The following is a 15,332-nucleotide window of genomic DNA, read 5'->3' as shown; positions in this document are numbered from 1 at the left end:
CCCAAGAATCACATTGTGTGCCTGAGAGCATTGTCCAAATGCTTCTTGAACTCTGTCAGGCTTGGTGCTGACTACTTCTTGGGGAAGCTGTTCCAGCTATAAATACAACATATTTACAATATATAATATTCAGATTAAAAATACAATATTCAAATTAAAATTTAGGTGAAGATCAATATGTAAAATGTGGTTTTTCCAGGTGGAGTAACTCCCTAATTGACATTTAAGTACTGTTTCTGTGAAACACCTTTAGTCACTTTGGTTCTTCCAAAGGTTAAAGAGAGTATGATCTTCTCAGGATAGAGTTGAAAGACTCACAGCTTGCTCCAGTGCACTTTCCCCAGCCGGGCTCTTGCCCAGTGCCGCAGGTGATGGCAGAGAATTGCAGAGCTTTGGACTGGGGGGTGGAATACAGCCCTGGCAGTGGGTGGGTCTTTCCCTCTCCTGCCAGTGCACGTAGAACATCTAAAATATGATCAGTACTCAGAGATTTTGGGGCCAGCAGCCCTCGGTCCTCCAGCTGCTCTGTGGTTAGAAGCCCCAAGGATGGAAGGTTGTGCCTGTAAGCACAGTGCCGGTGTCCTCCATGGCAGGCCCCGGAGGGCAGCAGCGCTGGAGCCCGGGGAAGGAGCGAGGGAAGGGGGAAGGAGGGAGGGAAGGAGGGAAAGAGAGAAGGAAAGAAGGAAGGAAGGCCCATGGCAGTGTGTCTGTGCTGAGGGGAACCTTCCGTTCCCCCCTCTTTGCACAACCCTTCAGGCCCTGAAGCGTGCTGACAACCGACACTGAAGCTGCCAAAACAAAGGAAGGAACCCACTGCAATTTTATTTTTACTTAGATAAATTTTTTATATAGAATATATTACAGTCAGAGTTCTCAGCTTTTAATCAAAAGATAACAAGTTATTGCAGTTTTTTTTTTTTTAATCCAGTGAAACTACCGGTGAAAGAACTTTCTAGAAAGCTGTCCTGTCTTTTAAAAAAAAGAGGAAGAAAACCCCACCCAGACAGAAAATACACAAGTAGGTTGCACTTGGCACCCACGGGCGCCCTGCCGGGCGTGTGGGCATCCGTGTGAGGGGGGAGCGTGAGGGGCGGCAGCGGGATGGGCACAGCACTATGGCGGGGGCGGCTGGGCGCTAGCGGGGTCGGTGCTAGGCACGGTGCTTCTGCTCGGCTTAGCTGCTGTTCATCGGGCGATGGAGGCGCGGCGGAGGGAGGCGGCGGCGCTGCTTCGGCCGGCGCGGGGCGCGGGGCCTCAGCCTCGCCTCAGCTCGTGCAGCTTGTGGGCGACGCGCTCCAGCTCGGCCTCGATGGCAGCCAGGCTCTCCAGCTCCTGGTCCTGCAACACAATCGCAGGGCGTGTCGGTGCCCACGGTGAGCAGCCCTCGCCCCCAGAGCTGCAGACAGCCTTGCCTGCCCCATCCCTTCAGCCTGCGTGTCCCTCAGGACAGGTGAGTGTGCTCAACTCTGATTACTTCTGCCCCTATGTTTAATTACTGCTGCTAGCGATGGGGATAAGATGCAGCTGCCTCCCTCCCTGTCCCCTGCCAGGCAGTGCAGTCCCCAGCGGGGCTGTGCCTCCCGAGCACGGGGCTGGAGGGCGCCGGGGCCCGGGGCAGGCTCAGCCCAGCAGCAGCAGCAGGTTCCAGCGCTGGGTCAGCGGTGTCAAACCAGCGGGAAGTGCAGCACTGCCCACGCCGCGCACAGCGCTGTGCCCTCTTCCCACCCTGACCTGGGTCACTGCTTGCACCTCCACTATAGAAGGTACAGGGAAAATAGTGACTGAGGAAGCCATCGGTTCAAAGGCTCAAGCTGCCCAGCACTTGGTGGTCTTCCTGTACTGGTCCTTGTGTATCTATGCTGTCACCTATAGCTGCTTTATTTAGTGCAGGTACTCAGACGCCTGGCTGTGTAGCTTTGCCTGAACTCAGATCATAGTCAGCTGGACCTGCCTGTCCCTCACAGCTGTGGTCACTGGGCTCTCTGCAGACCATGCACTCAGCATAGCAGCAGCAGGCTGTGTGAGCCAACCTGGTGCTGTAGTTTTCCCCATTGGCAGAGCCAAGGTGACAGTCCCTCTCCTGTGCCAGAGGAGCAAAACCTTGCTGCTGCCTTCAGCAGCTGCCAACCACAGGTAGACACTGAGACACTGCACTGCATGTGACTGGTGTGAGAAAAGAAAAATATGTAAAAAATAAGGAATTTTTTTTCTCTTCCTGAACTATTTTCCTGAACAGGGAAAAAGGGCCTCTCCACTGGGCCCTTGGCTCAGTCCCTGGGAAAGCCCTGGCTACAGCAGGGTGCCTGCAAGCACCCAGGGTGCCCAAGCAACTGTTCCATTTTGTTTGAAGTGGGTCAGAAAGCAGCTGGCTGAGGCTCACCTGGAGGATAACTAGGGGTGCAACTGGAGCCCCCAGAAAGGGAGAAAAACAGGTTCTGAAATCCTCTACAGCACCCAGAGCGAACTTGGTTAGACCCAAACCATTTGCCTGTGTGCTCTGGCTTGCATCTACCTGACCTCACATGCTGGGCCCTGGAAAGTGCAGGGGACAGCATTCTCAGCCTGTATCTGTACCCATGCTGGCCTCACTGACCAAGCCACACAGCCCTGTGGCCCAAAAATAAAGAGAGGAGACAGGACAGCGGCCAGAGCCTGTGCCTTCCCTCGCTGACTCCCAGAGGCCCTGACCTAGTTTAAAAAGCCAACCAAAGAAGTCTTGTTGCATCTGTAAACACAGGAGTTTTGCAGCCTCAGCAACCTCTCTTCCAAGCCCCATTTGCAGACAAGGTGCACCCCAGAGCCCCTCTCAGGAGCAGTGGGGAGCAGCCTCCCTGGGGGCCAGGTGTGGGATGTGAGCAGACAGCAGTGGGAGGCAGATGGGGGAGCCCACCTCCCTGCATTCCTGCTTCCAGCTGAGACGTTTGGCTTTGCTTTGAACCAACACAACTGGAGATGCTCTCATGATGGGGATGCTGAAGGGCAATTTTTGGCCACTGGTTTGGTGCATAACTGAATTAAGAGGGGTGTTTTGGAGGCAAGAGAGCCAACTGGCTTCACTCACCTGCTGCTCCAGCCTATTCCCAGGCACCTGATCACGTCCTGTCCCAGGCTCACAAAGCCCAAGCCCAACCTCACTGCCCAGTCTCCTGCATTATCCTAAATCAACTCTGCCTGGAGCTGGGCCTCAGCACAAAGGTGAACCCACCACCAGTTCCTGGCTGCTGGGGATGTACTGAGCCATTGTCCAGCATCACACATGGTATCAGGGAAGGAGATGTCTGACTTTGGAAGCCTGGCTCAGATGAATTTCTGTATCTGTCAGCCATTTGCACTCCAATGCCTCAGGTCTCTTTCCACAGCTGTATCCCTGACTTAACTCTGTAGGAGGTCTGACATTACTCACTCCATCCCTGAGAAAGGGTAAGCATTCCTTTTGACTTTGAAGGGCTTTGAGACACAAGGACTACCCCTAGGCTCCAGTTATAGCTCTGGTCACTATGTGCAGGACAGCCAGTGCAGATGTCCTGTCACTGGAGTCATGACTGAGGGGCAGGGAATGCTTTTGTGCTAGTCACTGAAACAAGGAGAAAAACCAAAGGCACAGCTGGGTGAAAACTTCAATAATACCTGAGGCTGAATGACTAGAAGTTCATTCATAAGCATCAACTTAGTGTCACAGAGGACCACTGCTGGCTACATTAATGCCAGTATGCCATCCACATCTCCAAGTGAAGTTTGGATAACTGGGTGGGATTTATTCTTAGACCTGTGTTCACCAACCTCTGTTCTCCTGTTAGCACTGCCTTCCTCATCCTTCTTTTCTTCAGGCATGGGAGCAAGTGGAAAGCCTCCTTCACTGCTGTCCTCCTTCGAGTGACGCTTCCATGACCTTCTCACAGCTTCCTCTGGGCTGCTGAAGGCGTACTTGCGGGACCTGAATGTCTTTTTCATGGACCTGTCTGGCTCTTCCTCACTATCATTTTCCTCCATGCGCTTCTTTGATGTCAGCTGCTTGGCCAGCTCATCCATTTTGTTCCACCTCTTGGTATCTTCCCACTCCCTGGAGGATTCCTCCTCCGTCTCGTCGCTTTTGGCACCCCTGGGCTGAAAGGTGTCCTCTTCTCCCTGCATCTCCTCATCCTCCAGGTGATGCCTTCCTTCTCTCAGTGCCCGGGGTTGCTCTTCCTCCTCCTCTTCCTCCTCCTCTTCAGAGCTCCGCACATCTTTTCCAAATCCCAGCTCATCATCGTTATCTGAAAGAGCATTAAACAAAGCAGTGAGCAACTGCTTTAAAACTGTGAACCAGTTTAAGGTCCACCTTTGAACTGAGCCTTCAGTGATGATGCCAGATGTATTTCTTGACTTAGGCCTGCTTTCCCAAGATTCTAGGGAACCCACTCTCACATTGCCATGTCAGTAATGGGGCTTGAAGGCAGCTCAGGGAAGATGAGTTAGTTGTCCCCAGGAGCTATGAGAGCTGAGCAGCAATGCAGCTGCAGGGCCTGTTCCCTGCTGTGCATGAGTCTGTGTGTCAGATGTTTGTGGTGGGATCTGAGTGGCTGCTAGCCAGTGTGTTTCTGTAAACCCAGGAAGCACCTGCCTCAACTTTTTGACTTTGCATCTCAGTGCTCTCAGCTCACCCCAGGAAGGCATCAATGCTGTCTGGGATACGTACTGTCACCCCCTGGCATCTCAGCCTCCTCGTCCTCCTCAGCCAAATCAAGTGACCTCTCTGCTTCAGTAGGGTCCTCCTCTGCAGCTTCATCATCCTCCCGCTCCACACGCTCCCCTGCTACCTCCTTGCTGTGCTCCTTGCCCTGCCTGGATGGTTCTTCTCCCTCATCCTCAAGCTCCAGGCTGTCCCTGGAGCCTCTGGGCTCCTCCTCTTCATCCCCTTGCTGCTGCTGCTCATCCTCACTGAAATTTTTGCCGATGTGGTTGTCCAGAACTTTGTTTCGATGGGTATTCTCTGTCTCCCTGATGTCATTGCTCTCAGATTCCTCCCGCTCCTCTTTCTCAACAAGGTCAGTATCCCGTGGCCTGGGTTCCCTCTCCTCCAGGCTGTTTTTTCCCTCCTCTCTTGAGTCTTCATTTTGCTGGGGCTTCTGTGCTGCCAGCTCAGCCAGGGACCCTGTGGGCTGCTCCTCTTCAGGGCTCTCCCCTTCTGTATCTGCAGAGGGAGAAACAAGGAGAGACACCTCTGCTGAGAGCTCACTTCACAACCAGCAAAGGCCAAGCATTTCTTATGGAACTTCAGCCCTGCTCAGGAGTCTGCTTAACCAGCCCATGGATCCTTTTGCAAGTCACTTCAGCATATGTTTGCATTCAAGCAAGACAGTGTTCTTTCTGGTGCCTGTGTTCCTGGAGAGACTTGCAAGGCTGAAGTTAAACATATGCTGAAGTGTTTTGCTGCAGCACAGTCCTCATCACCATCTCTTGAGATGCCAGCCACGAACTCACCCTGCATGAAACCAGACTGCATGTAAAATGAAATTATTTAGAAGTGTAATATGGCACTTTCACAGCTCTCCCTGCTCTGAGTGCTGCACTCACATCATCCTTATTTCTCCCACCAGGCTGAAAAGGCAGCCAGCCCTGTTCACAGGGTGCTGGCAGGAGGAGGGGTGTCTGCTTCTGCAAATGAACTACTCAGCAGGAGCTTAATGTGGGCTGAGTATTTCCTCTTGCTCAAGGGACACTGGCCTCTTTTAACACTGTTAGCCAGAGAAAACACTTTGCACAAGAAAATATGGGAGCTTAAAATCCAGAGAGATATGGAAAGGTAAGTGCAGCCCCAAGGAGGGCTAGGGAGTGTGCCAGGATGAGGGGATGCAGCGAGCTGGCCACATAAGGCTGGTGTCCTCCAGTGACACCGTGCTGGTGTCACCAGTCTGTCAGTGAGCCTGGATGGTCCATGTGCCATTTCATCTTCACTTCATCTACCTCTGTCTCCCCACTGCTGGAGTAAGAGTTTCAGGTATATCTTGGCAGTAGGGAGATGCAGTGCCACCATCTTACCTGTTGGATTCTGGTGGTGCTGGCTGCAGCAGCAGCCCCTGGGGGTGTCACTCCTTATTGCTCTAAGCAGCTTTGGACTGCTGTCACAGTGGTGCTGGTGTTGTGGGCCAGCCATGTGCCCCAGAGCTGCTTGAGACCCTCTGTGGGTGCCCAGCTGCTGCTGGATGAGGAGTTACATCACCCCACATTGGCATTGTGTCTTCCTGACAAGGAAAAGGGAAGGAGCCAACCCCTCCTTTCTGCTAAACTGCATGTCTGTAGTAAGGCCAGAGAAACAGTGACAAGGGGAAATCCCAGCTGAAGGTGATCTTTCCAAGATACATGTGTTTTGTTGTGGGTGTGTGTGCTGTGTGTGTTTCAATTTTTCCTTCACAGACTCATTACTTAATATTTTAGATTCCTGGAAACAAGGGTGACAGGCAAAAACCCAGATCACCCTTGCCTGTATCACAGACTCTTCCAGTGCAGGGGTTTCCCTGTGACTCATTTTAAGTGTTACAAGTGAGTTAAAGTGTCAGCAGCAGAGTGGAAAAGTCATTATCACTTTGGTAACTTGACCATCACCAGGTACTGTAGCTCAGAAACTGCCTGGTTTTTGAGCTGGTAAATAAGAACAAAGCAAACACCAGGTTGCTTGTGTGTGTCAGCAGCAGCATCAAAGTAGATGCCTAAAAGAGAAGCAGATGGACATATCAAGGCTGTTTGAAAGGAGATCCTTGTTTATAGCCTGACCTGGATTTCCCGGGGGTGGAGGCTGACACTGACCTCTCTGATTGTTCTTGTCGTTCTGACTTTCAAGGACTTCAGAAAGTTCGTCTTCAAAGCCACTGTTTTTCTTCTGCTGCTGGGTTCTCTCATTGGCACCTGTGTCAAGTAACAAAAAGTAGGAGAAGGCAATAGTCCCTTCTGTGTTTCAGAAAGTAGAGGTATAAAAATTGTTATGTGCCCTTTATATTTGCTACATTGGAAAAATCTGCCTGGGAGGAGTGAGATTGGAGGGTATGTGAATCAACTGGAGTAACAAAACCACTATCAAAAACATCATCTTCAGGAAAGAAAGTGGTCTCTAAATAGAGACGCAGGGTTGCCAGGAAAACTAATATCAATGGAGAGCTAGGGAATAAGAGGTGCTGAACTGCAGCACACTGAGGGCAACAAAAGACTTCATCACCAGACTACTGAAGGATGAAAATTGCCTCCTGCCAGATTCTGCCTACACACCTCTGTTGAGGTGAGCACTGAGAGCCTGGCTGGGGGGGCCCCTCTCCCCTGGGTGCTGGGAGGAGAAAGCAGCATTTGTTCCCACTGCAGGGCTAGTCTGGGGCTCCAAGGCCCCACACCTTAGCTCTGGGATTATGAAGCCTGCTAGAAAAATATAACACCCTGGAGAGAGAGAGGTGTCTGAAGGCAGCATGAGCTGGAGGTCAGGCTGCAGCTGTCCTAGCAACCAACAATGGGATCTGCAAGCCAAACAAGCGCTGTCTAACCCAGCTCATGCCCTGCTTCTATGCCTCAATGCAAGGGCAAGAGACAGTGCTGCCAGCCCAGCCCTCTCTAGCCCAGAGCTGAATGGTGTGGGCTCTCCAGCCTGAGCAGAACCAGCTGCACCAGCACAGAGGACACCAAGATAAACACCTTTGCTTTTACCTTGGTCTACAAGACTGTTCCACCCCCAGTCTCTGTGATCTCTAGATTGGATCTCATGTTACCCTGGGACTAAGTGTGTGATGGGTTCAGGCTGAGGAAAGAGTGGAGCAAGGTGCACCTCCATGAAATGAGTCCCTTCTTGTGGACTCCATGCTGAGTGGCACAGCCTGTCAGATCTCTGAGTGCTCCTCCTCAAATCCCTGGTGTGCCTGAGCAGCCACATCCCAGTGTACTGAAGAGACCATGTCTTCTTTCCTCTGGATCACCAGAGCATCCATCTGAGGTCACTGAGCATCTGGCCCCTCTACCATCTGAGTAGTGACTAAAATATGGATTTGGGAGCTGCATGAGACTCTTTCCCAACTCTGACTTCCTGAATTTTACGTCTCCTTTCTCCCTGTTGCCTCTGTGGCTTCCTTGCTCTGATAGCGTTCTGGTGGCACTGCCTTCCAGCCATCTCTGGAAGAATTGCCACACAGGAGCAGGGTACAGGGATGCCCTAGTCATTGTCTCTCTGGTGATGCCCAGTTGCCCCCTGGTTACCCCAGGGAGAAGGAGTAGGGAAGGCCAGGATGTGCTCTCCCTGCAGTCTGGGGAGAGTCCTGTTGTGGCCTCATCCAGACAGAGGGATGTGGATTAGCTCTGAAGTAGCCTTGCCTGGGATCTGCATGTTAGCTCTGGGCAGCTGGGCACCTGAGAATGTCCCTTTCTTCCCTCAACACCCCTTGACACAGCTCCATGGTGCTGCAGCTGCTCCCACATTGACCAGTGGTGGGCAGCCTGCACCTCTCCAAGCCAAACTTGCATTTGAGTTAAGGAAGCCATCAAAATATACCCATTAGCTCAAGAATATTTTCACTGCTGTCTTTTAGGTGTAAATCTTACTGTTCAGTGGGGCTTCCCTGCTGCCACATCTGAGTTTAGTGCTAGAAACCAGCTACACAGACAGTGGAGATTTTCTTGCTTTTCATTCTAGATTTGGAAGCTGGTGAATATTTGTTAAATTAAATTACAGTGTTTTCTTTTAGTGTTCTCCCTCCTCAAAATGTCCAGACTTTACATCACCACCAAGTAACACTGATAGCTATTGAAATGATCAGATACATATTGGAGTTACTATAAGCAAAATTCATTTACACAATCTCTGCTAAAAATCTTGGAACCACATTTCCTAGGGCATGTTTATATGATCTCAAATTAATATAAAATATAAAAACAAACACAAAATGAAACAAGCAATAAAACTGTATAAGGGACTACATCAGAAGAAAACAATCTTCCCTACAGTTATATTTAAAAAAATATATACTGGCACTGTACCTTGAGCAGCAATTTCCTGAAGCTCCTTCAGTAAGTTTTGGTGGCGAAGGATAGAAATAATTCGTTCATCTGCAACAGGGGAGACTTAGTACAGATAATAGTCAAAACAAACCTCCCCCAACCCCAGGAAATCAAGAACCCCAAATTCCACTCCTTCATTTGCTCATTTTTTCCCTTGGCCTGATTTGCTGTCACGTCTCTTAACCCCATGACTAAGTCGACAGCAAGGTCCTGTGGAAACCAGGGACCAGCAGTGGCTCCATCCCTGCTCTTGGGGCCCAGTACAGCCATGGAAGAGGAAGGTGAACGTGTCAGGGACCCCTTGACAGGGGTCCAGAGGCCAGGGCTCAGTTGGTCAGAGCAGGACCAGCCCCTACTTGCCAGATTTGCTTTTGCTGATACCCAGCATTAAGTCTGGGGCAGTACCTCCTCGGAGAGTTTCTAGGCATTCCTCACTGATCGGCAGGGGGTTTGGCTTAGATAAAGTGTCAGAGATGACCTCTACAATGCACTTCATCACCTAGAAAGAGACAAAAATACAAATTAAAGAACTGGGGTTTTTTTGTCTTTTGTTCCTATTGTTGCCAAGGCTAAAGTACAGCAGATGATGGCACAGTTCTTGCTTTTCTGGTCAAGCCAGAACTGAATGTTCAATTCTTGTTTTTCCTAATGCAGGACAGAAGGTACCTCCTGCAACTGAGAAGTGACCAAATTACACGTGACAATGGAAAGAGCTTCTTCCACATGACACACAATTCAGTGAGGATTGCACCCCTTTAGACCATCCAGAGTCTGAGCACATCTGGACAGTAAAGGGTATCCGAATATATACACAGAAAGTTCAAAATAATCCTCTCTAAGTTAATATATCTCAACCTGCATCTCATAAAAGGACTCAGTGAGAGGTTGTAGAGAGCAAAAGGTGGTCATAGTTATTCAATATATGACCTTGAAATCTTAAGAGCTCTTCAAACCCTGGGAAGAACATCATAGTTAGATGAAAGGTGAGGTGAGGCAAACTACTTTCAAACACAGATGAGAAACAGTGCTCTCAAACCCTAGAAAGGACAAGATGCTCTGGAGAAGTGTTTGACCTTGTGCTTTGAGTGTTCAAGCCATCTATTATAGACTGGAAGAGCTCTATATGATGGCAGGTCATCTGAAAGCAGAGAAGTTCTGACAGCTTCTCAGACAGTATAAACTCTTGAGTCCACCCTTTCCAGTAGCCAGGAGTGTTATTTATCTAATTTGTCACCTGCACTGAGATTGCAGGCATCCTTGCCATGCCAAGACACTACTGGGAGCCCTAGTGTGTGGTCATGTAGACCCAAATGATCACACAGGACAGAAGCATTCACTACAGTCTGGTGCTGATTAGTAATGTAGGAATTAGGCTGCTTAGTTCAAAAGGATGATTATTTATAAAGCAATCTAGGAAAAATGCAAGGCTAATAATTGCCTGTGGAAGAAAAGAGAAGCTAAATTGAATAAAAGAATACAAGTTAAGCCTTGGAGGCAAAACATTCACTGACTGCACCTCTTTCTCCTGATGATTTCAGCAGGCAGCCCTGAGAGCCCTGACCTCCCTCACAATGTACCATTCTCAGGAGAGCAGAGCACTGTGGTGCAGTAGAAATTAAACACAAGTCAGCAGTCCCCAGTCATCCAAAATGCTGTTCATTCAAGTAGTTGGATATATTCACTGGAAGCTGGAATGGGAAAATTGTCACCCTGTGTAAGGAAAGAATTCTGCTTTTGCAGATCACAGCCATAAAATGCTGAACTCTATGCATTACATAGTTTGAGGGGATCGCCTAATGGATTAAAAATGCTACAGGAAAGATTGAAAAAAAAGAAAGCAGGGGAATTTCCCTGGTATCATTCTATATCATAAGCAATCCATTAATACTGATTTTAGATGACTTTGAGTCACTCTAAATAGCAAAAAAAACCCCAGATTCCGATATTTTCCTCTCATGTTTCCCAGCCTCTGGACCCACTTATGTAGCAGTATTTGATGCCACTTCAGAAGTAAAGGCTTTCTCAGCATGAGAAGTAAGATTCTGGTTCAATGAAATATTCTATTCTAGCTTTTTCAAGACTTCTAAGCTGATCTAAGGTCTTTGTCTGAGCATAAAGAGACACATCACTCCCCACAGAAATACATTCAGCTCTCTGGAGGAGCTTTGTAAAGCAATGAAATGAAGACTGCAGTCATCCCACAACACTGTCCTTGTCTTTTTGTTAGAGGAGGTCTTGCAGAGTGAGACTTCACAAGGTCATGAAACAACAGCCTGCATCAGGAAATGGAGGAGATCCTTTCCAAATGGATGCAATTAATCCAGTGCAGAAATTCTGACTGGAATTTTGCCACAGCTATCATCTAACCATGAGCATGTAACTAATCCTTAAGAGCAGCTCACAGAATCTCCAAAGGGTTGTGCCCTTACAAGGACAGAATTCTCCACATCTGAGCTCAGCTATGCCCTCCTAAAATGTACAGTTTAAGTGAGAAATAGTGTCCTTCAAGCACAAGAGTGAGCAAATACCAGAGACACTGTAAATGCTTTGGTCTTGTTCAGCTCCCTATGGAAAGCCCTTGGTGTAAGGAAAGTCTGAGGAGCTTTCAGGAAAGGCCTGCAGGAGCTGACTACTCATTACATAGCCTTGAGCCACCCACAAATGCTGGTGGCATAGAGTGTGGTGTGTAGGAAGAGCTGCAGTGCTCGTTTCTGTATTCATGTGATGATATCCCTGCCCTAATCTGTTCCATAAGACCAGGAATTCCTTTCCTGAAATGCTGTGTCTCAGAGGATGGTAAAGGCAGGAAAGCCCTAATGGCTTCTTCCAATTGCAGCAAATTCAAAGGAAGGCTGATTTTGTTCTCAGCTAGAGCCTGTGTCAGTGTAATACTCAGAGAAGGGGGGCAGTCTTGGGAGAGTCCTTCCTTGGTGGAATCATTTCCATAGAGTTGCACCATCTGCCACAGAAGTGCTGTTTGGTACACATAGAATATACTGGGGAATAGACCTCACAAGGAAAATCATATGATTAATGGGTTGCCCATTGGACACCCACACTGGCATGTAAAGTTGAAGTGCTAAGTGCCTGTCCCTTCCTGCAGCACACAGCCTGAGGAAGGCACCCAGTGTCTCATAGCTCATGGCTCAGTCCCAGCAGGGGCTAAGCAGGCTAAAAGTCTTAACAAAGCGACTGCTCTCCAGGCCCAGGCATGTCTCACAGGACACAGGGAGGCGTTGCTTGTGGCACACATCCTGCAGGTAACCTGCAATGGAGCCTGTGGCTGAGACTGTGGCATTGGTGTGCCCTCCTCTGCTGCTGCCTGGGGAAAAACATTATGTGGCTACAAGATTTCATAACACAAAATGGTTCAAGAAGCAAAAAGTAAAAAGACTGCAGTTTCCTTTATGGACATGAGCTCCCAAAGAAATTTTAATTTTGGCAGCTAAGAGATCAGCTCATATGAAAGATGGGGAAGGGGGGGTCAGGGAGTCATGTCTGACATAGATAAACACAGGCAAACCCTCCTATCCAAGCATTTAGGTGCCAAAAGGCCATTGGGAGTGCACGTGTTTGTGTGCAGCTACAGATGTTGAAGGGTGTGACACAGATATGTGCACAGAAGCTTGTAAAGGAGGGCTGGAGAGGTCAGCCAAGTCCTGCACTGCTTGTAGCCATCCAGACAGGCTGAGCAGGAACTGAGGATGGATTAGCAAGCTGAGAGTACCAGTTACCTATTTTTCCAGTGCACGCATGTTTAAGTAGCACACACACAAACTCAGATGTATACACCCCCAAACACACACAATTCCTGAATCACATCTCCCCCTACTCTCCCTTGAGTCACCTCCTGTTGGGAGCTTTGAAAAGCTGAAAGTAGGAGGACTAAGGAGAGTTATACCCAGCCTCCATCTCCTCTCTAAACAAGCTTGCCTGATCCCTCTGTCATATCCGGAGGGATTTCCTTGGCTGCCCAAAAGTGGATGCACAAAGGGTAAAATTCTGTTAGGAAGGGAGCAGAGATTGATCCTGCTATAGGATCTCATGCAAATTCCTGGCACTTCTTACTTCCCCCTCAGTGGGAGCAGCCCAAAAACAACCACCTAGGTGGAGGTGAAACATCCCATCCTTTCTCTTCATTTGCCCCTTTTACTACAGGCTCATCCTTACCTTAGTGTCGCCCTTGTTCATGTCATTTGTCACAGGAAGGGAGACGGCTGTAAGGTACGGGGACGGGGAAAAAAGACAATTTGTTATTCATCTCATCTGGAAGACAAGCTGAGAAACACTATTCTGCTAAAATGGGAATGGAGAAGAGGGGCATCTCTCTCTGATGGAAGTGGTCCCTGGGTGCAGCAGCTGGATGTGTGCACTATGCCGGGAAGGGAAGGGAAGGGAAGGGAAGGGAAGGGAAGGGAAGGGAAGGGAAGGGAAGGGAAGGGAAGGGAAGGGAAGGGAAGGGAAGGGAAGGGAAGGGAAGGTGCCCGGGCTGGCAGGGCCCGGCGGCGCTCGGCAGTGACCTTGCGGCGGCCGCTGTCCGCGGTGCTGAAGGGCCGGGCTGCCCCTGCCCGCGGTGCTGAAGGGCCGGGCTGCCCCTGCCCGCGGTGCTGAAGGGCCGGGCTGCCCCTGCCCGCGGTGCTGAAGGGCCGGGCTGCCCCTGCCCGCGGTGCTGAAGGGCCGGGCTGCCCCTGCCCGCGGTGCTGAAGGGCCGGGCTGCCCCTGCCCGCGGTGCTGAAGGGCCGGGCTGCCCCTGCCCGCGGTGCTGAAGGGCCGGGCTGCCCCTGCCCGCGGTGCTGAAGGGCCGGGCTGCCCCTGCCCGCGGTGCTGAAGGGCCGGGCTGTCCCTGCCCGCGGTGCTGAAGGGCCGGGCTGCCCCTGCCCGCGGTGCTGGAGGAGCGGGCGGAGCGGGGCCGGGGAGCCCAGGGAGACACGGACCCAGCCCAGCCCCACTTACCCGGCACGGCCAGGAGCAGCACGGCGAGCAGTTCTGGCCGGCTCATGGTGCTGGCGGGATGGAGGCGGGGAGAAAGGGGCAGAGGGCGAGACTGTCGTGGCGTGGGGGCTCCAGGCGAGGTGCCGGGGGGAGACCAGCACGGAGCGAGTGTATCTACGCCAGTGCCCTGGCTGAAGATCCCAGATGGGGCACTGCAGCAACCGGCTCATTTATATATCTCAGCCCTCGGAAATGGCGTCAGGAGGAAGCCGCCTCCTCCTCTGCCCCCTCCCCTGGCACACAGGCTTCCCATCAGCCTCCGTCGCTCGCCGGGTGTCGGAGGAGCCCCGACCTCCCCGGCTGGCCATGCAAGGGTGTCAGCCCCTGGCTGCTCCATTTTCTCTCACTCTGCAGGCGCAGGAAGGCTGTGAGGTGTGTTTCCAGGATTCCGCTTTTCAGCACCTCACCTGGCACCGGCAATCTGCAGCCCGTCTGCAGGTGTGCCCTCTCTGTATGTACCTGTAGCCAACCTCATGTGCCCCGGCCAGCATTGCCGGGAAAATGGTTTTGCCCCTTCAGGGCCCCCTTGTCTTTCTCTGGTCATGGGAGTTTAGAACAGGTGGTGAAATTTTTAGATGTCTTTTAAAGGCTCCACTCCAGGGAACTGGTCACCACGAAAAGGGCTTGCTAATGGACATGGTAACTCCCAGCACTTCTATGAAAGGTTTGTTAGTAGGATATTATTTGGGGTAAAGATCAAAGGCTGGTGCATCTGTACATCTGTGACTTTACAAGTAAAATTTTAATAGGTTGCTGCCATTTGTTCAATTCTTTATAACACTCTTTAGCAATGCCCTGCACTCCAAAGCTGAAATAACCAAAATTACCTGGCTGCCAGTTTGCATTGACAAGAGACAGAGAGGAAACAACAAATTGTATCATTCTCTTAGTCACAAGAATTTCCATGCTTTCGAAAAAAAATGGCTATCCTTGGGATGAAACATCTGTCAGGTCAGCCTGGATTGTTTGTTTAAAGAGTCTCCAATGCTTCTTTAGGAATAGCAGCTCTGCTACTCCATTCTGTTCCTCAAGCAATTTCAGAGGTCACAAAATGCAGGGACTTAGACTAGAAAACAAAATTCAGGAAAATGCATGATCTTTCTTCCCCTACCCTGCATCACTTCTCACTGTGGAGTCCTGCACTCAAGGAATTGGGGAGAATCTAAGCAGTCATCACTTGTCATCTTGTCTAAGATGATAAGAACTTTTCTATGAGAGTAGGCAGTACAGACTGCACCATCATTTTCCCTTTCTCTTTTCAGGTGCTCGTGGAAATGTGTTCCCATGTGCCCTCTAATATCTATCTGATTAAAATACATGCTTCAAAAGGCACA

At 50.3% G+C, this 15,332-nt stretch overlaps 1 protein-coding gene across 1 annotated transcript; it reads right to left on the bottom strand.

Annotated features, from left to right (window-relative positions):
* Nucleotides 1–802: 802 nt before the first annotated feature.
* Nucleotides 803–14,174, bottom strand: CHGA (chromogranin A). The gene is made up of 8 exons (XM_079308133.1): nucleotides 13,960–14,174; nucleotides 13,177–13,223; nucleotides 9,412–9,505; nucleotides 8,986–9,054; nucleotides 6,784–6,882; nucleotides 4,676–5,170; nucleotides 3,781–4,253; nucleotides 803–1,338 (listed from the first exon to the last, which is right to left on the bottom strand). Exons 1-8 carry the CDS (start codon nucleotides 14,003–14,005, stop codon nucleotides 1,255–1,257), a joined length of 1,407 nt encoding a protein of 468 aa, XP_079164259.1. The 5' UTR covers nucleotides 14,006–14,174; the 3' UTR covers nucleotides 803–1,254.
* Nucleotides 14,175–15,332: the final 1,158 nt, after the last annotated feature.

This window comes from Erithacus rubecula, assembly GCF_903797595.1.
Source record: "Erithacus rubecula genome assembly, chromosome: 6".
Classification (NCBI taxonomy): Eukaryota; Metazoa; Chordata; class Aves; order Passeriformes; family Muscicapidae; genus Erithacus; species Erithacus rubecula.
The sequence above is the reverse complement of the archived record's forward strand: the minus strand, read 5'-3'. Positions and strand labels throughout refer to the sequence as shown.